General features: G+C 50.8%; 2 protein-coding genes across 3 annotated transcripts; both read right to left on the bottom strand.

The window, feature by feature from the left end:
- Window positions 1-12: 12 nt before the first annotated feature.
- Window positions 13-6,601, bottom strand: GALK1 (galactokinase 1). 2 transcript variants are annotated; one of them, XM_025468002.3, is made up of 8 exons: window positions 6,381-6,601; window positions 5,327-5,516; window positions 4,770-4,889; window positions 4,447-4,582; window positions 4,129-4,310; window positions 559-709; window positions 297-459; window positions 13-208 (listed from the first exon to the last, which is right to left on the bottom strand). In XM_025468002.3, exons 1-8 carry the CDS (start codon window positions 6,543-6,545, stop codon window positions 137-139), a joined length of 1,179 nt encoding a protein of 392 aa, XP_025323787.1. In that variant the 5' UTR covers window positions 6,546-6,601; the 3' UTR covers window positions 13-136. The 2 variants fall into 2 exon arrangements, with proteins under 2 accessions (XP_025323787.1, XP_025323788.1); XM_025468003.3 differs by lacking the exon at window positions 4,770-4,889 and having other exon boundaries at window positions 6,381-6,598.
- A 10,383-nt stretch (window positions 6,602-16,984) lies between these two features.
- Window positions 16,985-19,408, bottom strand: LOC112672812 (histone H3.3A). Its single transcript, XM_025468018.3, has 4 exons — window positions 19,254-19,408; window positions 18,664-18,801; window positions 18,382-18,535; window positions 16,985-18,288 (listed from the first exon to the last, which is right to left on the bottom strand). The coding sequence occupies exons 2-4, from the start codon at window positions 18,789-18,791 to the stop codon at window positions 18,160-18,162; spliced, it is 411 nt and encodes a 136-aa protein (XP_025323803.1). The 5' UTR covers window positions 18,792-18,801; window positions 19,254-19,408; the 3' UTR covers window positions 16,985-18,159.
- Window positions 19,409-22,631: the final 3,223 nt, after the last annotated feature.

Here is a 22,631-nt window from a genome sequence, read left to right as displayed (position 1 = left end):
GGCAGGCGGGTATCATGGTGGGAGGCACAAGTTTATTGAGCACCCAGATGTGAGGGCAGATGCCAGAGCCCCGGAGTTTTGTGACTTGCTGCCTGGCAGGCCCCCTGCCCAGCGGGTGCCATCCTGGAGGAGTGCCTCACCAGTGCAGCACCTTGGCACCATCGGCTGCCTGAGAGAGGTAGAAGGTGGCGGTACCACTGTACTGCTCCTACGGGAGAGGCAGGTGGGGTCTAAGCATGGCAGGGCCCTGGGAACCCGTCTCCATCCCTCCTGCCCCCGGGCACCCACCCACCCACCTGTATGTGCTGCATGACCTGGGAAGTGAAGGAGGCTTCCAGCAGGGTCACAGTGCAGCCGCCAAAGCCACCACCAGTCATGCGGCTGCCGTAAACCCCAGGTGCTGAAAGCGCAGCCTCCACGAGCTGGTCCAGCTCAGGACAGCTCACCTCGTAGTCATCCCTGCAGAGAGGATACAGGAGAGGGTGGGCCTAGGACAGGCCCCACCCTGCCCTGGGCTCCACCTGCGCCCAGGCTCCACAGGCACCCAGGCGTCCTCACCTGAGCGAGTGGTGACTCTCTACCATGAGGCGACCGAAGGCTCTGTAGTCTCCGCGGCACAAGGCAGCTGCCGCCTGGGCCGTGCGCCGGATCTCACCTACCACGTGCCGTGCCCGCCGGAAGCCTTCCTTGCTCACCAGCTCTCTGCCCGCTGGGGAAGGAAAGGGGTCAGCAGACCCGCCACCCACCACCTCTGAGCCCCTGCAGACGTGGGGATGGGGGCAGCAAGGCGGTGGGATCCTGATTGTGACAAAGCTGCAAATAGAACCTTGTATTGGTGACTAAGGTTCAAGGCCTCCCTTCCTCGAATATAAAGTGGGGCACCCATGTCACTTCAAGTGCGGTAAGAATGGAGTGAGAGAACACATGGGGGGAGCTCCCATCCCGGCAGGGTGCCTGGTGCACAGCAGGCACCCCATCAGCAGCAGGGTAAGCTCCAGACTCTTGTCGTTTCTGAGGTGAGGGAGATACGTGCTGCCTTCAAGAGCCCACAGCAGAACAAGAGGGAGACGTCCTCCCACCGCTGTTTACACCAGGCATCAGTGCAGCCTCCAGGGGCTGGGGCTCTAGAATTGGGGGACAGCCCAGGCAAAGGTCAAGAGGCAGGGCATAGGGCACGCCAGGAGCAGGCCGTCCCGCTGGCTAACGCTAAGGTGGGGAGAGCAAGTTGAGTGGATGACGACACCCTGCATGCCAGGGGGCTCTGCTACTTCATTCTGGGTGCCACAGAGGTTTGGAAGCGGGGACAGGCTGGAGCTGAGCTCCAGTGGATAAAATCGACTGCCCTGGGTGGAGAGCTGGAGCTGGGAGAAGTGGGCACCAGGAGCCAGGCAGCAGCTGTTATGCGCTCAAAATACGAGGGGCCTGATGTCGGGGAGGAAGGGATGGAGGGGTCAGAGATCAGAGATCAAGGTGGGAGGGGCAACAGTGAGGACACAGGGGTGATGGAGGTCTCAAGCCCGAGTGACAAGGGTAAGAAATAACAGGTAAGGGGAAGTCAGCAGGGGAAGCCTACAGGGGAGGCGGGATGAGGAGTTCCGCTGGGAATCAGGTGGAATCTCCAGGACTGCAGGCAGAAATGAGGGTAGGCCCCAGCCGGGAGAGCAAGGGGCTGCAGGCTCTAATCTGAGTCCTAGGTAGAGCAGTGGTGGCCAGTGCTGTGCGCAGAGGACGAAGCCTGGGGCAGGCACATGCAGAGAACCAGAGGTGTGAACAAGCAGGCCAGTGGCCACTCATGGGGAGGGAGTGCAAGCTGTTGGTGTGTTGGGGGGACCCTGGGAGAGGCTGCTGTGTCTAGTGGCTGGGGAAGGGGGTGGGCCAACTGAGAATATTGAGAAATGAACACAGATGACAAAATGGGGGCCATTAAGCATTACGTCTTCTCCCAAAATTGGTACAGGAAAAGAGACTCAGTTTTAGAAGGGAAGAGAACTGTCCATGTTTCCAAGCAGAAGGGGAAGAGCCAGGCAGAGGACAGGAAGGAGGCAAAGTAGGGCTTCTGGCACAGGACACTCTGAAGAAGGCAGAGGGCGGCACTGGTCTGCAGGTAGGGGAGACCCCCAAGGAATGGTGGGAAAGGGGTGCAGTGGAGAGGAGGGAGAGCCACAGTACTCCAGTGTGAAAACCTCTGCCAAGGTCACCTGCAAAGAGCAGGTGGGACAGGTCTGAACCTGACAGTTCACCGAGAGGGACCAGACAGTCCTACAGAGCTGGCCAGTGTTCCTGCAATGGGCACTCGCACACTGCCAGGGAGGGCACAACTCCCAATGCCAGCAGCCTGTCCCCGAGGCTGAGAGTACAGGCTAGGGGGCCAACCTGGCTGGTTCGAGTTTCAGAACTGCCACTTACTATGGACCCCTCATCTAAAACAGAGAGAAGAGGGGGCCCCTGGGTGGGTCAGTTGGTTGTCTGCCTGCCTTTGGCTCAGGTCATGATTGTGGGCTCCTGGGGTTGAGTCCCACATCAGCTCCCCACAGGGAGCCTGCCTCTCCCTCTGCTTATGTCTCTGCCTCTCTCCGTGTGTCTCTCATGAATAAACAAATAATCTTTTAAAAATGAATAAATCAAAATAGTACCCTCTCCACAGAGTAAGGGAGAATGAAGCGATATTGATCTGGCCTTCAAACTACTAAATATACTATCTTCTTGGCCACATGTATCAAGAACTTTTCAAATACATGTATCTTTTGCTCTGCAATCCTGCTCCTCAAAATCTAATCCTAAGAAAATAACAAGAGAGGGGCGCCTGGGGGGCTCAGACAGTTGAGTGTCTGCCTTAGGCTCAGATCATGATCTCAGGGTCCTGGGATGGAACCCCATGTAGGGCTCCTTGCTCAGCTGCTTCTCCCACTCCCTTTTTAAAATCTTAAAAAGGGCAGCCTGGGTAGCTCAGCAGTTGAGCATCTGCCTTTGGCTCAGGTCATGATCCCGGGGTCTTGGGATCGAGTCCCACGTCGGGCTCCCTGCATGGAGCCTGCTTCTCCCCCTGCCTATGTCTTGCCTGTGTCTCTCATGAATAAATAAATAAAATCTTTAAAGAAAGAAAAAGAGAAACAAGTGACAATACTACATCTACTAAACTTTGAAAATACAGATGTACAAAAACATTGGAGGAAAATATGCTAAAATGTGAGCAGCAGCTATCTCTGGGTGCTGGTCTTATAGCTCATTTTATTCCTCTGTATTTTTCTCTACCTCCCATAGTGGCACCGTAATCTTAGTAGAAAAGCATTAGAGGGATCCCTGGGTGGCGCAGTGGTTTGGCGCCTGCCTTTGGCCCAGGGCGCGATCCGGGAGACCCTGGATTGAATCCCATGTCAGGCTCCTGGTGCATGGAGCCTGTTTCTCCTTCTACCTGTGTCTCTGCCCCCCTCTCTCTCTCTCTGTGTGACTATCATAAATAAATAAAAATTTAAAAAAAAAAAAAAAAAAAAAGAAAAGCATTAGATTAAGGGGCGCCTAGGCAGCTCAGTTAGTTAAGCATCTGACTCTTGATTTCAGCTCAGGTCTTGACCTCGGGGTTTTGAGTTCAAGGCCCGCACCGGACCCCATTCTGAGTGTGGAGCCTACTTTAAAAAAAGAAAGAAAGAAAGAAAGAAAGAAAAGAAAGAAAGAAAGAAAGAAAGAAAGAAAGAAAGAAAGAAAGAAAGAAAGAAAGAAAGAAAGAAAGAAAGAAAAAGAAAAAAGAAAAACACTATTAAGATTTCAAGCAGGGATCCCTGGGTGGCGCATCGGTTTGGCGCCTCCCTTTGGCCCAGGGCATGATCCTGGAGACCCGGGATCGAATCCCACATCAGGCTCCCGCTGCATGGAGCCTGCTTCTCCTTCTGCCTGTGTCTCTGCCTCTCTCTCTCTCTCTCTCTCTCTGACTATCATAAATAAATAAAAACTAAAAAAAAAAAAAAAAAAAAAGATTTCAAGCAGCCCTGCTGAGGTTGGAACCTTCAGTCTGCAGTGTTGGGGGTAGTGCACAGAGTATAGCAGAGGCCCCTGGAGATAAGGGAGGACACAGCAAGGTCAAGGCCACACGCAGGACCCGGCAACCCCCCAGAATACCCAGCCAGCTCTCACCCTCCAGCTCCTCCAGCTGCACCTCCCGAAGGCTTTCCTTGCCCAATGCCCGGGCTACTTCTTCACACTGGCGCCGCCGCAGAGGGTACTCACTGGAGCCCAGGGAGTGGCGCACATTGGAGTTGGTGATGAGCACAGCCAACTTAGGCTCTGACAGTGGCACCAGGCTTGTCTCCAGGGACCTGGCACAGAGTTGGAGTGGGGAGGTGACAAGCCCTTGGCGTGAGACAAGTGTCCGCTTGCCACACCAGGCAGTGGGCATGCTCCACCCAGAAACTCCTGATGATGAGGTGGGAGGGGGCGAGGGGAGCCCCTGACCTGCAGTCAATGAGCAGCGCGTGGCCTTCCTGCCCGAGCAGTGCGATGAGCTGGTCCATGATACCACAGGGCACCCCTGCGAAGCTGTGCTCGGCCTGCTGACACACCTGAGCCCGGGCAGCTACTGACCCTGAGTCTGTGACACAGGGTAAGGTGGGGAGGCTGGCACAGCCCAGGAGGGCGTGTAGGGGGTGGAGGGGAGGGGCAGCAGCAGCTCCAACAACACTCCAAGGAGATAGATTTCCACCCTCCTCCCGAAGCTCCAACCGCCAGGAAACCTCGGGGAAGGAGGGTTGGATTGGGGGCTGGGATCTAGGAAGTACCTGGGCAGAGCTGCTGCAGGAAGGTGTACGTGGCCACTTCCAGGGATGCGGAGCTGGACAGCCCACCCCCCAGGGGCACTGAGCTGACCACCACTGCACTGAAGCCAGGGAGGGGGGCAGCTGGAAAGAACGGGTGGTGGTGAGATGGGCCGTATGGGCAGACAGACCCACGAAGGGCATGTGTTTCGGTATGAAGGGAGCCAACTACCTGGTAGCTCCTTTCGGGGATGCATCTCAATTGTCAGAGGCCACCTTGGTCCCACTACCCTTAAACCTCCCACCTGAGGTTCCTGGAACACAGTCTTCCTAACTCTTCTTCTGGTTTACAGCGCTGGAGGCCAACAGGCTAGGGTTTGAATCCTGGCTCCTCCAATCATAATGAGCAGCTCAGGGCAAGTTCTGGAACCTCTCAGGATATTAGTCTCATTATCTGTACTACGGAGATACTCTTTCCTGCAAGCTACCCCGTGGTGGATTAGCTGAGCTAATGAGCTTTGTAGCTGAGAGGTGGTCCTCAGAGCACTAGTGTGAACTTGACCCAGGCCGAGGCCCCATACCTGGGTAGTGCTGAATCACTCCCTTGACATAGTTGGCCCAGCGGGGGGTCCCAGGCTCCAGTGATCGCTGGGCTGTAGGCAGTGGAAACTGCAGCCGCCTGGGTTCATCAGCATCCTCAGAGGTGGTGAGGAGGGAGACAAGGCCATCTGCCCGGGGGCTGCCCACCAGCACGGTCACCAGCTCCAGCGCCTGGTGGGCAGGAGAGACAGGGAGTATGTAAAGCTTCTGTCCGCCGACCAAGGGATGGGGCCATACTAAAGTTCTGAGGAATGAAAGGTTTCAGATTCCTTTTGAGGCGCAACAACAAAGAAACAGGGGGTGTCTTGGGGAAGAACCTCAGTGCCGAGTTGGCCCTGAGGGCTTGGATCCTGACCCTGGGTCTTCAGGGGCAGGGCCAGTGCTGCAGAAGTATAGATCTGGACTCTGCCCTGAACATGGGCTCCCCAGCTGTGAGGCAACCAGGAGGAGAGCTCGAAAGGAAACGAGAATCAGAAGAGCTCCAACTGATGCCTTCCCATTTTGGGGGTCTCCGGCGCGCGGTACCCACTCACTTGCCAGGCTGCACCAAGTGGAAAGAGCCGCAGGCTGAGAGCTGGGAGGCCTGACTCTAATTGCAGCCCCACCACGACTAGCTCTGTGACCTCGGGCAGATCACTAGCCCTCTCTGGGACTCAGTTTCCTCCTCTGTAAGCGGAGCCAGCTGGGCCAGGAGACGTAGGGCTAGTTCCCCCCAAGCCTGCGGCTGGGGCTTCTGAAGAGCCCGAAGTGCCCTCTTCCGCATGCTACGTCGGGGCCCCACAAGCTGATGGTGAGGATGGGCGGTCCACAGAGGGCAGGCTAGAGCCAAGAGGCGTCGGCACACCCCCTCCGAGCTACTTCCTCGCGGGTCCCCCGCTTCCTCCCTTCCACCGTGGGAAATACCCCGGCCCCGGGCCTCTCCCACGCGCCGGCGCCCCCAAACTCCGGGGCGGCCGCGCCACATCCACGCAGGGGCCAGGCACCCCCCCGGCGCTCGGCCGGCCCTGCCCCGGGGCGCCCCTCCCGGCCCCTCACCATGGGCAGCACCAGGCCCTGGTTGTAGTCCGTGTGCTCCCCGATCAGGTTGACCCGGCCCGGCGCCGACACCGCCAGCTCGGGCTCGGCCCCGAACTCCTCCCGGAAAGCTCTGCGGGCCTCGGCCAGCAGCTCCCCGGCCCGGGGCGGGCTCGAAGCGGCCATGACGCTCGCCCTGCAGCGCGGCCCGGTCGGCGCGGGATGCTCGGGGCGGGGCCGCGCGGGGGCGGCGCGCATTCCTGAGCGCGCCCCCCGCCCCCGCCCCCGCCCCCGCCGCCCCGCCCCGCCCCGCCCCCGGCCCAGCCACCTGCCGGGCGCGCGCCGCCGCGTCCCCGCACCCCCCACGCCCCCGCCGCGCCCGGGCGGAGGACTTCGGGCAAGACCGGCGGGTGCCCCCTCGAAGGGGGCCGGGGGGACTGCAGGATCCGGGCTGGCCTTGCGTGGTGGCGCCCGGTCTGTGCTACCCACCCGGGCCGGCCCTGCACCCACCCGCAGTCGGAGCGGCGCGGACCTGGGTTTCCCAAAGGTTCTCCTAGGTCCTAGAGCCCTGCCTCCGTGAGAGGTCATCAGACCCTGATCTGATCCCGGGGCTCTGAGAGGGTGGCCTAGCAAGCGATGTAAACGGAGATAAAAGAAAGCCAAGTTTGGTGGTGATCAGGGAGTCACTTTCTCCGGGCTCCTGAGCTCGACGGGCCCCGCCGGCATAGCTGTTAGCGAGGGAAGACTGAAAAAAGGGGGGCCTTGGACAGCACTGGGCCCAGCCTTTCCTGGGGGGGGAACCAATGGCAGCAATCCCCCTAAGGTGGGACTGTTGGCCTCAGCAGGTGCTTCCTTGGTCCCTCCCGAGCCTTGGACCCAGAGCCTGACACTCACTTACCACGTCCTCTTTCACCAGCCTGCATCCTGAACCTTTAAGCTGGCCCCAACCCCTGCCTGGACCCCTGTCCAGTTGCACCTATATGAAAACCCCGGAGTAGAAATCCTGAAATGTAAGCAGCCTCTTTGGGACTAGGGTGAAGGCTTTGTAGAGAGGTGTAGCCAGAGATAGAGCTTGGGGTCTGCTCAGGGGTTGGCCCAAAACGCAGCTCTGATATTCTTATTGTGATGAGGACACAGTAATGTATAGACTTGTTGAATCATATAGTTGAAGCACATAACACTATGTTATTTACATTTCAGTTTTTAAAAATGCAGCTCTGGAAACTTCTAGAAATAAATATAGGGTTAAATCTTCAGGACCTGGCTGAGGTAGTGGCTTTTTTTGTTGTTGTTGTCGTTGTTTAAAGATTTTATTTATTAGAGAGAGAGCATAGGCAAGGGAGAGAGGCAGAGAGAGAAGCAGGCTCCCCACTGAGCAGGGAACCCGATGCAGGGCTCAATCCCAGGACCCCAGGATCACACAACCCAAGCCCAAAGCAACTGAGCCACCCAGGTGCCCCAGCAGTGGCTCTTTAGACATGACACCAAAAGCACAAGACACAAAAGGAAAACGGATAAGTTGTAGTTCATCAAAATAAACTACTTTTGTGGCCTCAGAGGACACCATCAAGAAAGTGAAAAGACAACCCACAGAACGGGATAAAATATTTTCAAACCATATATTTAATGACCTTGTATCAAGAATATATAAAGAAGGGATCCCTGGGTGGCGCAGCGGTTTAGCGCCTGCCTTTGGCCTAGGGCACGATCCTGGAGACCCGGGATCGAATCCCACGTCGGGCTCCCGGTGCATGGAGCCTGCTTCTCCCTCTGCCTATGTCTCTGCCTCTCTCTCTCTCTCTCTCTCTCTCTCTCTCTCTCTCTTTCTCTGTGACTATCATAAATAAATAAAAGTTAAAAAAGAAAAAAATATATATAAAGAACTCTTACAACTCAAAAAAGACAAATAATTGGGGATCCCTGGGTGGCTCAGCGGTTCAGCGCCTGCCTTTGGCCCCGGGTGCGATCCTGGAGTCCCGGGATCGAGTCCTGTGTTGGGCTCCCGGCATGGAGCCTGCTTCTCCCTCTGCCTGTGTCTCTGCCTCTCTCTCTCTCTCTCTTTCTCTCTCTCTCTATCATGAATAAATAAATAAAATATTAAAAAAAAAGACAAATAATTTAAAATGGGCAAGAGGGGCAGCCTGGGTGGCTCAGCAATTTAGCGCCGCCTGCAGCCCAGGGCCTGATCCTGGACCCCTAGATTGAGCCCGGAGTCGGGCTCCCTGCATTCAGCCTGCTTCTCCCTCTGCCTGTGTCTCTGCCTCTCTCTTTCTCTGTATCTTTCATGGATAAATAAATAAAATCTTAAAAAAAATAAATAACAAAATGGGCAAGAGACTTGGAAAGACCTTTTTTAAAAGTTTTTTTTATTCACTCAAGAGAGACACAGAGAGAGAGGCAGAGACACAGGCAGAGGGAGAAGCAGGCACCATGCAGGGACCCCAATGTGGGACTCGATCCTGGGACTCCAGGATCACACCCTGGGCCAAAGGCAGGCACTAAACCACTGAGCCACCCAGGGATTCCATGACCCAGCAATTTCATTCCTAAGTGTATATGCAAGAGAATTGAAAACATATGTCTACACAAAACTTGTACATTAATATTCATGGCAGCACTATCCATATTAGCCAAAATGTGGTAATAACCTGGGGCACGTGGCTGGCTGGCTCAGCTGGTGGTTGTGAGTTCCAGCCTCAGTTTGGATATAGAGATTATTAAAGAAAGTAAATTTTTTTAAAAAGGTGGTAATAACCCAAAAAAGCTAAATGGATCAAGATAATGTGGCATGTACAATGATTTTTACTCAGGCATAAAAAGAGTGAAGGCTGATTCATGATACAACACAGTTAAACCTTGAAAACTTGGTAAACAAAGGAAGCTAGTCACAAAAGACCATCAATTGTATGATTCCATCTATATGAAATGTTCAAAGTAGACAAGTCTTCAGAGATAGAAAGATTAATGGTTGCTTAGAGCTGAGGGAAATGGAAGGGATAAAGAGTGATAGCTAAGGCTACTGAGTTCTCTTTGTGGCAAAGAAAGTGCTCTAAAAATTGCCCATAGTGATGGTTGCACGTGTCTGTAAATATGCCCAAACCTCTGAATTTTATACTTCAAATAGGTGAGTTGTATGATATGTGTAATATATCTCAAAACTGTTTTTTTTTTAATTTTTATTTGTTTATGATAGTCACAGAGAGAGGGAGAGAGAGGCAGAGACACAGGCAGAGGGAGAAGCAGGCTCCATGCACCGGGAGCCCGACGTGGGATTTGATCCCGGGTCTCCAGGATCGCGCCCTGGGCCAAAGGCAGGTGCCAAACCGCTGCGCCACCCAGGGATCCCTCAAAACTGTTTTTAAAAACTTTGGGAGAGGTACCTGTGTGATTCTGTGGGTTAAGCATCCATCTTTTACTTTCAGCTCAGGTCATGATCTCAGAGTTGTAGGATCAAGCCCTGTGTCAAACTCCGAGCTCAGTGAGGAGTCTGCTTGAGATTCTCTCCCTCTCTCCCTTTCCCTCTGCCCTTCTCCCACCTACACACTTGCACTCTCTCTCACTCTAAAATAAATATATCTTGGGATCCCTGGGTGGCGCAGCGGTTTGGCGCCTGCCTTTGGCCCAGGGCGTGATCCTGGAGACCCAGGATGGAATCCCACGTTGGGCTCCCTGCATGGAGCCTGCTTCTCCTCTGCCTGTGTCTCTGCCTCTCTCTCTCTCTCTGTGACTATCATGAATAAATAAATAAAAATATTTAAAAAAATAAAATAAAATAAATATATCTTGAGATGCCTGGTTGGCTCAGTCAGTGTGTCTGCCTTTGGCACAGGTCATGATCCCAGGGTCCAGGGAGGGAGCCGAACATCTGACTCCCTGCTCGTCAGGAAGTCTGCTTCTCCTTCTACCCCTTCCCACTGCTCATGCTCTCTCTCTCTCTTATACTCTTTTTCTCTCTCAAATAAATAAAATCTTATATATAAATAAATAAAATCATATATATTATGATATCATTATATTATATATATCATTATATTATATATATATTATATCATAATATATATATTAAAATTTTATTTATTTATTCATGAGAAACACAGAGAGAGAGAGGCAGAGACACAGACAGAGGGAGAAGCAGGCTCCATGCAGGGAGCCCGATGTGGGACTCGATCCTGGGTCCCCAGGATCACACCCTGGACCCAAGGCAGGCACTAAACCGCTGAGTCACCCAAGGATCCCCCTCAAATAAATAAAATCTTTTAAAAAAAATTTAAACCTGAGCCACTCAGTTTCCTCCCAAAATAAATAAATCTTAAAAAAAAAACTTTGGGAAATACAACAATTCCAAATTTCATCTGATGGCTTGCTACTTTTGAGCACTCCTCAGTAAAGCATTTTTTGGCACAGACAAAACAAAACAAGACAATGAGTGGCTCCTGGGGCTGGTTGAAATGGGATTAAACTCACAAACCATGCCTTCCAACGGGCACCACTCTTGGAGCAGTGTGGGACGAAGCAACCACTTCTCTGTGAATCCTCTATCTACCTGAGCTCTGACATCCAAAGGTCCTGAGCCCAAATCTCTGTTTTGACTATCTGTGATCTGAGATCTGTGTGATTTCAGGCAGATAACTGGACCTTTCTGACCTCTCAGCTGTAAGATAGGGCTAGTGATTCCTGTTATAAAAGAACTGAATGAGCTCATCTTCATATAGGGCCTGGCCCAGCAGCTGGCACTTCGTAAACACAGAATAAATGTCTGCTATTACTATCAGTCATCCATTAATTCAACAGACATCACTGGACTCTCCTGTGCAATTGGCCGGATAAGAGCCCCAGGCTCTCATGCTCTGGGCGAGAGGAAGACACAATCTGGCCCCCTGGGGCTAAGTGCTCTGCTGGAGTAGGAAAGAGCTTTCTGAGTAAAGAGAGAGAGGAGGAGTCCTAATCCCTGTAAAGCCTATACTCCTTTTATTTCTATTGTTTCAGTTTGATTGAAAACACATCCATTTGCCCCATGTTTGTCCTTGGTGTTGTTTTAGTTGTTCTTGGAGAACCGGGTTTCACCAAGGGGCCTGCTCCTGTTTGCTCACTGATGAACTCTGAAACATTGATTTTATTTGGAAGATGTGTTTACTCTCAGTTTTTTAATCCCGTGTAGCATGTTACATGAAATTTGTCCAGCAGGAAGTCTGTCTCTGACCTTTGACCCTCCCTCCCATTTTCCTGGCCAGATATGATGGGATTGGGGTGGGAGGGGCAGGGGATTAGAGATGACACCTTAATGCAGACACTGCATCCCAAGGTCTGTCCTCTTCTCTGCTGGCTGAAAAACTCACTAGTATCAGCACAGCCAGAGCCAACTGTCACGCAGGACTGAGGCATCATGATAGAATTCCCAGGGTCACCCACCACAGGGATACACTATCCAGTGATGGAAGTTCCGCCATGCTGGCCAGAAGCCCAGTGACTGAGGCAGGCCGAGAGGTTGCTGATGCACAAGTGGGTTATTGTGAGGCCTGGCTCCTGACTGAGGACTGGCATTCTAGAAGTTCCTCTTCTTGGGACGCCTGGCTGGCTCAGCAGTTGAGTGCTTGCCTTTGGCCCAGGGAATGATCCTGGAGTCCTGGAATCGAGTCAGGCATCAGGCTCCCTGCATGGAGCCTGCTTCTCCCTCTGCCTGTGTCTCTGCTTCCTTCTCTCTCTGTCTCTCATGAATAAATAAAAATAAAAAAAAAATAATAAAAGTGCCTCTTCTCTACTGGAGTCTGTCTATCCTTGTGTCCAGTTCTTAGCCCTTGGATCCTCCCTGCTAGACCCAGGTTTTCTTCATGCAATTGAGGTCTCTGGGCTCCCTGTAGCTCTGACTGCTTGTTGCAATCACAGCCTGGCTCCCCGACGGGACCTGGGTGCACATCTTCTATGCTAATATCTATAGACACCTTCTCCGAAAATGTTTGCTTTCTGCAGATGGCCCATCCTCTCACTCATTCTGGGAGATGCTTTTCTGGTTCTTCCCAGAGGGTTGACCTATCTCCTGATTTGGACCCCCTTGGCCCTTCTGTAATATTCATGATAATAGCTTCTGTAATACGGATAATACTGATATGGAGCTTGCAGTCGCCTGTACTGCAGTGCTGGTTGTTTATTCCCAGGCTGTGTTCTGATTGGCCAGTGCCCTTTACTTCCGTTGTCAAATACTTTTAGTCACCAGGCTTTGCACAGATTATTTCATTAAATCCTTGCAAGCCTATTAGGTAGTAACTGTTTTTATTCCCGTTTTACAGATAGGGAGGCACAGATGGGTAAAGGAACTCATCCAAATGGGACAGCTGGGCCTCAAACCTGAGCCTCGCTGCCCCTGAGCCTGCCCTCTCAGCCACCACCTGGTCCCCCGGAGCATCCTGACCAGCTTCAGCTCCTGCATACTAAGTTGTGAAGACAGAAAGCTCAGATTCAAATAAGGGATTGGGTGAGAGGGGGCGGGCAGCTGCTCTCTGAAGCCACAGCAGCCCGCTTCTACATGGAACACTCCTGATTCGGAAGCTAGGCCAGTAACCAAAGCTCTTGGGAATTGGGCTGATTCTTTGCCACCCATGCCAGGAGCAGATCCAGCCAGCTGTGCTATGGGGCTGCCAGAGCCATCCAGGTTGCTCAGCAGACAAGTCCGGAGCTTCTGCTGTGTGCCAGGCATGACTCCAAAAGCAGGCAGGGCTCAGGCCTCGCTTCAGAGTGCCAGGAGCTTCTTGTCCCTCCCTGGCCTGGATGCTCCTGCTCGGAGGGGCCAGCTTCAGGCATTGTGTTTATTTGGTGCCCTCACCATGTCCCCAAAATTCCTGCCTGTCAGGCTGATGACCACCATGCCAATGGCCAGGGAGAAATCCAGGATGCAGGGGACAGTGTAGGGCCACAGTCATGTCTTCTTGCACCTCGCACTGGTCACTGTAGCTGGTCCAGGCCTCCAGGCTGTAGTGGGTGGGCATGAGGACTGAGACTGCCCAAAGGTACGGTGCTGGGGAGGGGGAGGGCTGCACGCTGGAGCAAGACCCTCAGGCCTATGGTGCCTGGGCCTTGGAACCAACCCCCTGCTTTCCCTCTGCTGATGCTCTTGGCTCAGTACCAAGCAGTAAGGAGCTTATGGGGAAAGGTCCCGAGGCCCAGTATGTCCAACAGAGAAGGCAGGAGGGAAGTGGGGGCTCACGGAGCCTGGGTACCACCTCCACAGGGAAGTGCATGGTCCCTCACATACCCCTCCGCAAAAGGCCACCTAAAGCCCCCTAAGCCCACCAGCCTGCCTTCCCGGAGCCCTTCTGGTCGGTAGTATTGGTGGTCTGAGATGGGCTTCTCCTTTTCTGCCCACCCTCCATTACTGTGTGCATTCCAGACCTGCAGCTTTCAGAACAAGAGCTGGCAGCTGCTGGAGGGAAGACCCAGACCCTGGCACCCTTTCCAAGTCATGTGTGACCTTATAACCAACCCCTCCAGGGACCACAGCCTTACCAAAGCCCCCTCTCCATGGTAGAGGGGGTGACTGCAGAACTCTTCGCTTCCTCCATGGGGAAGGGTGATAGTGTGTGAGGAGGGTCCTCTGGTCAGGGGAGAAGGCTAAGAAATGCTGTTCCCAGGTGTGCCTGACTGACAATCCTGGCCCCTGGCAGAAGCTGGGCATGATGCTCAGGTAAGGACCCCAGAACAGGCAGGGGGCACATCACAGAGAAGTCCCATGAGTCTGCTTGGAACAACAGTGGTGTGTGGGTGGGACCCCTCACTGCCAGGGGCTACTGGGCAGTTAGCAGAGCCCCTGCGAACAGGCACCTCCAGGAGGGGACGTCAGGCTCTGGCCCTGCCTCACGGCATAACCCTCTACGTGTAAACTCAAACCTGTCCCAGCTGCACCCACCTCGACCAACAGCCTTGCTCATTCCCCACACGTGCTGACAAAGGGGTCAGGGAGCCAAAAGGCCAGCCACCTGGCCCAAGAGGGTACTTTCAGCCTTCTCCCTGGGGCTGTTGTAGGATTTGGGTTAGCAGCCTGGGCAGGCAGTTGGCTCTTCCTTCCTTCCCCTAGCCCTGCCCTCAGGAAGGCAGCTGGAAGGCCAGCTGTTTGTGCTGAAGTTCCTGGCCAAAAGCCAAGCCCAGCTGGATGGACATCCCTGAGCCATGGGACCACAGGGGCAGATGGGACCACCACTGGGCTGAAGGAAGAGGATGTGGGGCCCAGACAAGGCCCAGCCAGTTCAGCTGTGTTCTTCTATCCCTGCCCAGGGCGGGACTGAGGGACATAGGCTGTGATCGCCTCAGTGAGGTGACTATGAAGTGCTTCCAACCCAAGGGATGGGGAAGTAGGGTGGGGACCGGATGTGCAGGGTGGAGACTCAAGACTCTCATGCCTGGGGGACCACAGCACCGCCAGTGAGACAACAGCTGCAGATGGGTGTGGTGACAACCGCACACCTCGCCCTTCTCTGAGGCAGCTAGGCTGACCATAGGTCTGAGGCTCTGATCTCCGGCCCTGGGCTGTTTATAGGCTGGCCTCATCCTTCAGTAACTGAAGGGCAAAACTGTTTCCTGCCAACACAATGGCAGACAGCTAACTGGCTTGTGTCTGCCCTCTACTACCCCACCTGAAAGTGATTCAGCAGGGCCTGCTTTCCAACTGCTGCACAGACCCCAGGCCCAATGCCTGACACCAGGCAAGCAGCAATGCTTGCAAGGAGCCAAGAAGGGGGAACCCTGGAGAGACCACTGTTCAGAGACAGCTGAAAAATGACTGAGGAAATGAATGAGTGGGAAAGAGTTTACTTCCAGTCCAGCTAGCGGGCTCAGAGCTCGTTCCCCTACACTGAGACATCAGTTGGGAGGCAGCAGAGGCCCCTAAGGGGTTGGGGAGGCCTGGCAAGGGGCATGGGGTGGCCCTTGCCGGCCTCTCCCGGACCTGCTTTCTTTCTGGCGGTGTGATGGAGCCCAGTTAAGTCTATATAAGGCAGATCTCTGGAAATATGCCAGGTTTGAAGCGCTTGCCTCCCTAGGTTCCTTTGATACCACCTTAAACTTTGTAAATAGGATGTAATTTCTATGTGTTGCTTAAATCATCCAGTCTACACACTGAACATGAAGAGTTCGGGGATGAAGCAAGATACTGCACCGACCCAGCAGCATGGGGCCACAAGTCCACGATTACTTTAAGTGTAACTTGCCAAGCAAGGGAAAGGGGGAGCGAAAGGGGAGACAGGACAAATGTGGAGGGAGAGCAATGGTGGCCACACTCACTGAAGGTGGACCTGGCTCATGGCCAACAATTTACAACCACCTTGGCCCTTCAACTACCTTCTGAAGGGCACAGGACAAGGGCAATGGCTTGCTTCAGAATCTCCTGGTAACCGAACAGAGCCCAAGTCAAGTCCACTGATAGTCAAGAAATGCACTAATACACAGGTTCAACAGGCATCACCTGCCACTATCCTGAGCAAACTGTGACACCTATCACCTTTCAGAATAAGGGTCCTGTCACTACTGAATGCACTTCCCCCACCCCCAGCAAGTCAGAAGGCAACTTTCCAGGCATTTCCCCACAGAAATTTTATTTGTGAAAGAAAGGTTATCAACTCAAATGAAGACCATTAACAAGATCAAATAGTCTCAACTTCAAAAACTTTATTTTTGTCTCATCCATCAAGGGCACAGGATACCTTCATCAGCTCCAGCTTTTGCTTTTCTCCTTACAGATTCTATTCCATCACCTAAACCCCGGGTTATCCTGTGTGGGCAGCTTCCTAGAACCAAAAGATATTTTTGCCTTCTGGGTTAAGTATGCTCAAAGTGTGGAAGCACAAGCTGCACTATTTAAAGCAGCAGATTCCCAGCTGCCCAATAAAACCCACAAACCTCTACATCAGGATGGAGGGAAGATGTGCTGGGGGAGAAGATTCAAGTTTCACCCCATTTGGGTTATCACAGCTAGTAAACTCAATCAACTACCACCACCATAGTGAAGTCTACTTGTACTGACACTGCCAGGTATTCCAACAGCACGTTCCAACGTCGAAGACCACAATGTCCTTCAGAAGCACTATGTTGAGATCACAACTGGGAAGTCACTGTTCCAGAGCTGGTTATGGTGAATCTTCTAGAAAACCAGTTCACATTATATATTCGACTCCACCCTCGTGGCCCCATGAAAACTCAATAATTTGCCAAAAATCAAGCCTATCCTAGCTTGCCTAAGTCCCTTGAATTTGAAACCAAACTTTGAAAACAAAAACAAAAACAGCTACTTTATTTGGGCACAACTATCTTTCTACAGCTATCCGCTTCAAACACACAGAATGCTTATCTGAGAACCATGGCTCTTGTGCCCATGTCTTGCTGACATCTAGATACTATGCATACAATGGACCATCTCTGGTCAAGAAAACTAGCTTCATACTGAAAAAGCAGCTTAGACCAACAAGGAGTCCTGTACTTGAGGACTTGTGTTAAAATAACTTGTATAAACTATTTTTGTGTATAAATGGTTCATCTACCAAGCAAAACCAGATATAAACTAAGCTCAAACCTCCAGATACAAAGAATCTAAATGATGGATGTATTCAAGCTTTGTATATTCAATGTAGGTTTTTGACACTTAGTTGAATAAACAAGTTTATTTGTAAATTTAGTCAACATACATAATTGACCTAGAAGACTTCAATAGAAGGATAATTTTTAAAACCACTTGGAAAGGCCATCTCTATAAAGTGATTTTTCCCAGGACCATGTATCAGATGTAACCTAACCCGACACCATGTTAACCCGCAGAGGTTCAAAAAAAGCTGGAGTTGTGTGCCCCTCCCCCACAGCAAGTTTACTCTAAGGGTTATTATAATACAAACTCCACAAGGAAAAGAACTTCGGCATTGTTTCCCTCTTGGTAGAGAAAAACTCAACCTAGTTATGAGACCAACCACAACACAAAGAAAAGCTGCACTAACTAGTTTAGAATTAGTAACAGATGATGCTGGTGTGAATAACTTGTATTATATTCTAGAGCCCTTATAAATAAAATCCCCCCATTAGTGTTTGCATTAATCAGCTAGAGGATTAGTTAACATGTGGTAGAATGAGGACTTATGCAAGGTATAATTTGCAAAGCATTTTACTATTATGAAAACAAGTGCAGTCTAGTTAGGAGAAAACCAACTGGACTTTAAATTACACACACCTTAATGACAAGACTCCCCACCACATGTGAATGTAAAACATTTAATTTAAAAATGTTGACACTACAATATATAAAATAGCTATTATAAATGCACATAGTGTATTCTATAGCTGCCAGGTTTACTTTTTTTTTTTTTTTTTTAAGGAAACTGTAAGTTACACTGTGGTTAAGACTTGTATCTTCACCCTTGAAAAAGCCCACATTCTATCACAGTGATGTATGGTCAGACTTAACAGCCCCAATTGTTAAACACTTGGATCAAGTCATAACCAGTTTTATTGCAAAAGGACCCTGTACACATTTATCAATTCTAGTACCTTAATAGCTACCCAACAAGTCATTAACATACAGAAACATGCATCATGAGAAGCAAGAAATATCACCCATCCCTTCTGCATATTAGCAACTTGTCACTCCTGAGCAACAGCGCTCACATCACTGAGGTCTGTGAACAGTCACTTTTCGCATTCATCCTGAGTGAAAGATGGAATGACTTAAGTACAAATGCAACATATTATAAACAATTTCTTACAAAAAAAGTCACAAATTAAACCAAAGTATTTTACAGAATTTACTACAAAACACCATAAAAACTGCCTTCACTTAAGCTCTCTCTCCCCGTATCCGGCGAGCCAACTGGATGTCTTTGGGCATGATGGTGACTCTCTTAGCGTGGATGGCACACAGATTAGTATCTTCAAATAAACCCACCAGGTACGCTTCACTGGCCTCCTGTTGAGGACAAGAGCCACACTATTAAACTCTCTTCCAGGAGGGGAAGCCACGCACGAGCCCTCCGACCTTAAACCGCCGCGCTCGCCTTACCTGAAGCGCGCCAATGGCGGCGCTCTGAAACCTCAGATCGGTTTTGAAATCCTGGGCGATCTCCCTCACCAACCTCTGGAAAGGCAGCTTCCGGATCAGAAGCTCGGTGGACTTCTGGTAACGGCGGATCTCCCGAAGGGCTACGGTCCCAGGCCTGCAGTGAGCGGGCAGGGGAGTGTGAGCGGACACCCGGGGACGGACAGCGCCCGGCGCCAACCCCAGAACGCGCTCCCGCGCGGGCCGCGCGCCGCCCCGTCATTGTTTTCCTGCCGCCTCGCCTACCTGTAGCGATGAGGTTTTTTCACCCCGCCGGTAGAAGGGGCGCTTTTCCGGGCGGCTTTAGTGGCCAGCTGTTTGCGGGGCGCTTTCCCACCCGTGGATTTACGGGCAGTCTGCTTGGTTCGGGCCATTTTCTTTTACCTAAGGAAGACATCTGTGACTCCGGGGCCGCGGCGCTCGCCCCCCGGGGGTGGAGGGGGAGACGGGCTCGGCGCCCCTGCCCTCCCGCCTCTCCGCGGCGGCAGATGGCCCGGGGCCGCCGCCTCCTCCCCCTCCCCTAATGACTCAGGCGGCGAGGAGCGGCAGCAGCCTCCCCCGGGAGGGGGGGCGCGGGGAGGAGTCACTTCCCCTCCTCGACGGGCGGAGGCCCCGCTTGCCCGGAACCCGACGTCGGGACCTCTGAATCACCACAGGGAAGGAGGTGGAGACGCGGTTCCGGAACCAAGCCTCAAGGGAAAACCTCCCGGGGCCCACACCCGACGCCAGGGGCCCGAGCAGCCCGCACCAGCCAGCACTCCGCTTCCAACGGCTGCGGCCCCCGGCATCAACGGCCGGCGGGGCCTCGAACCGCGACCAGACCCGCCAATGCTTACCCAATGCTGAAGTTTTAGACCGCTCCTCCGACTGCTGCGCCGCTGCTGCTGCCCAATGAAGAGCTGCAGGCGCCGAGCAAAGAAAAGAAGACCCGCCAACGAACGACCAAACCGCTCTATGCTCCAAACCCCCCCTTTGCCTCCGCTTTTATACCCACGCTTCACGCTGCGTCTCTACGTCATAGGGACCTCATTTGCATACACCAACGACTTTTTCTATTGGCGGGAGCTTTCGCCGACGCGCTGACATCCCCGACACAAAGGCCGTGCTTCGGCCCCGCTCCCGGATTGGTGGGCATCTAGGCCGCTGATTGGCTGTTAAAGTGGCCTGATGATTGGATGAATGCAAAGAGGAATGGACGAATCAGCGATTAGCACGAAGCGGCTCTTCTGATTGGATAAAATGAAGCTATGTTTGGATCCTTCCCTTGGTTCCAAAGCTCTACAATAGAAAGTCAATGCAAATGAATTACATAGGTCTTTATCAGCACTTCAGGGGCCGGACGGGCAGGAGCCTACCCAAATTCGCATCTCGCTGATAAAATGCAGGAGAGGTTCCTTCAAGGAAATTCTTGTAAATATTTTCCAATGTAGAATAAAATGAGTGCCATGTGATTATTTACTTTCACATTTTGATGGTTATGTACATGGTGTAAAAGAGAATTTGAATTCATCAAATCATATTACACCACCAAGTATTTTACATATCAAGCATACACATTTTAACCAAAAATCAGTTCTTTTGTATGCTAGTGTAGGTAGGAGTAAATATTAGATACAAGGAAAAAAATGTCAATAACTGATTTTGTAAGTACTGTTTTGTACGTTCTTAGGCTATCACAAAATACTTTGTGATTTCAATAGCTGAAACAACCTACTAAGCAACATATTTTTAAATTATGTAATTCAACTGAATGAAATGATTACAGCCAGAATGGAAATAGTGCTAGGATAGCGTTTGCACGTCCGTAAAGAATAATCGAAAGAAAACTAAATTAAATACAAGCCCTTGTATTTAATGATGTATTCTAGTAGGTATTATTTCTAAGAAACATGACAAATATATAAAAATGGTAATCCATACCTTTGCCTAAATAAATGTCTTTGATGGATTGTAATGTTCAGTTCTCTTGATGACACAGGTATATAAAATACCAAAGCAGGCTTAAGTTTAAGACCAACCAAACAAAGCTCAGAAAATTGAAATAGAGCTTTGGGTATTTTACTCTGTAGTTCCTACTCTGGGTTTGCTGAATTTTTTTCCCCCACTGAATATTTTAAATTATCAAAATTAAGAAGTAGCAAAACCATGTACGGGTAGATTTTAACTCAGATAATTATGACATACAAATACAAATACCTCAGAAATTGTAACCTGTAAATTACCGCAGTTGTAACATCGAAGGGCTGCTCTCAGTATCAATAGGGAGGGGGAAAATGTACAATATGAAACAGCTGCTATGACAAAAATGTCTTTGACTTTATCTCCAGCATCAAAATTCCTCTCATTTCAGCCCTCTCAACCTTTTTTTTTTTTTTTAAGATTTTATTTTATTTATTCACGAGAGACACAGAGCGAGAGCGAAAGGCAGAGACACAGGTAGAGGAGAAGCAGGCCCCATGCAGGGAGCCCGAGGTGGGACTGGATCCTGGGTCTCCAGGATCACGCCCCGGGCTGCAGGCGGAGCCAAACCGCTGCGCCACTGGGGCTGCCCCCAGCCCTCTCAACCTTAACAGGGCACAATTTGTATTTAATTATCAGACATCTAAACTTTTTTTTTTTTTTCAGACATCTAAAGTTTTATGTAGGGATCCCTGGGTGGCGCAGCGGTTTGGCGCCTGCCTTTGGCCCAGGGCGCGATCCTGGAGACCCGGGATCGAGTCCCACATCAGGCTCCCGGTGCATGGAGCCTGCTTCTCCCTCTGCCTGTGTCTCTGTCTGTCTCTCTCTCTCTGTGACTATCATAAATAAATAAAAAATTTAAAAAAATATATATAAATATATAAACTTTTATGTGATAATTACTTTCTGCTTTCTCCCCAAAGTTTACAGAAGGGTAAAAATTAAGTTTTCTGTTTCATTCATGTGAGGCTGAGAAACCAAGATGGAGGCTCTTGCCCTGTCCTCAGAACCTGTGTAAAGCTAAGGATCAGGGCACTGGTTAGATCCCACACAAAAGGCTCTCAAATGTTCTGAGATGTAACCAGAAAAACACCCTGTTAACATTTTTTTTTTATTAATTTATTCATGATAGTCACAGAGAGAGAGAGAGAGAGAGAGAGAGAGGCAGAGACACAGGCAGAGGGAGAAGCAGGCTCCATGCACCAGGAGCCCGATGTGGGATTCGATCCCGGGTCTCCAGGATCGCGCCCTGGGCCAAAGGCAGGCGCCAAACCGCTGCACCACCCAGGGATCCCCTTGTTAACGTTTTTTGACTGCCCAGATGGCCTGGAAAAGGAATGGGTTCCTAAGTTAACAACCCCTTTGTGTTCCAACGATTTTCTAAAAGATCTGGAAACCTGTCTGTCCCAAGCCTCCAGAGGACAGACGCTCCAGTTTTGTTTTCCTTTTTGCAGTTTGGCTAATTACTAGAGGCGAACTAAATGCTCCAGGAGAAACTAGGTATAGATTTAGACTTAAAGGGCACTTAATGGGAATAGTTTGTTCTTCCTACTCGGCAGTCAGGCCCGTTTTTCTTTTTCCTAAGTTGGTGCAGGAGAGGAAAAGCAACCAGGAAATGGGAAAGAACTAAAAATGTTTATACAATCAAAACAATGTAGAATGTGATGCAGCATGTAGACTGCTGTCCTAGTTCCTGTTCTGCCATGGGCTTGCTGAGTAACTCCTGCAAGTTACTTCTCTGAGTTTCAGTTTCTTCTTTTGTAAATTAAACAGTTTGGATGATATCATCTTCCAATTTTACCAGTACACACTCCTTCTTGAAGCTTATGGTATACACTTATTCAAAGCCTAGTGCTAGGAGCTGTATTTCTTCATTCAAATTACACTTGGTTATTTCAGGCATAACATATAAATCAATTACTTGGATTTAATAACAGGGTTAAAGCAAATACACTACAACTTTTATTTGTCCTTTTGGAATGTTTCATCTTCACATGCCCCTAGTGGTTAAACAATTGATTTGGCCTGTTAAGGAAATACCAGTTTCTCAACTTTGTAAGGCTGACAACTTGGCTTCTGATGTGAGGTTACTCGAACTAAATAAAATGTCATTCTTAAACACTAACAATTTTCCACTCACTTCTCCTTCCTTCACCCCTGAGGTTACTGGGAATGTTTTTCATTAACTTGACAATCATTAGTTAACCCATCTAATCAAATACGAATCAGTCTTAAAAACAATGGACTTAAATAGG

This window comes from Canis lupus, chromosome 9 (genome assembly GCF_003254725.2).
Source record: "Canis lupus dingo isolate Sandy chromosome 9, ASM325472v2, whole genome shotgun sequence".
NCBI classification, from domain to species: Eukaryota; Metazoa; Chordata; class Mammalia; order Carnivora; family Canidae; genus Canis; species Canis lupus.
This window is presented reverse-complemented; position numbering and strand designations above follow the sequence as displayed.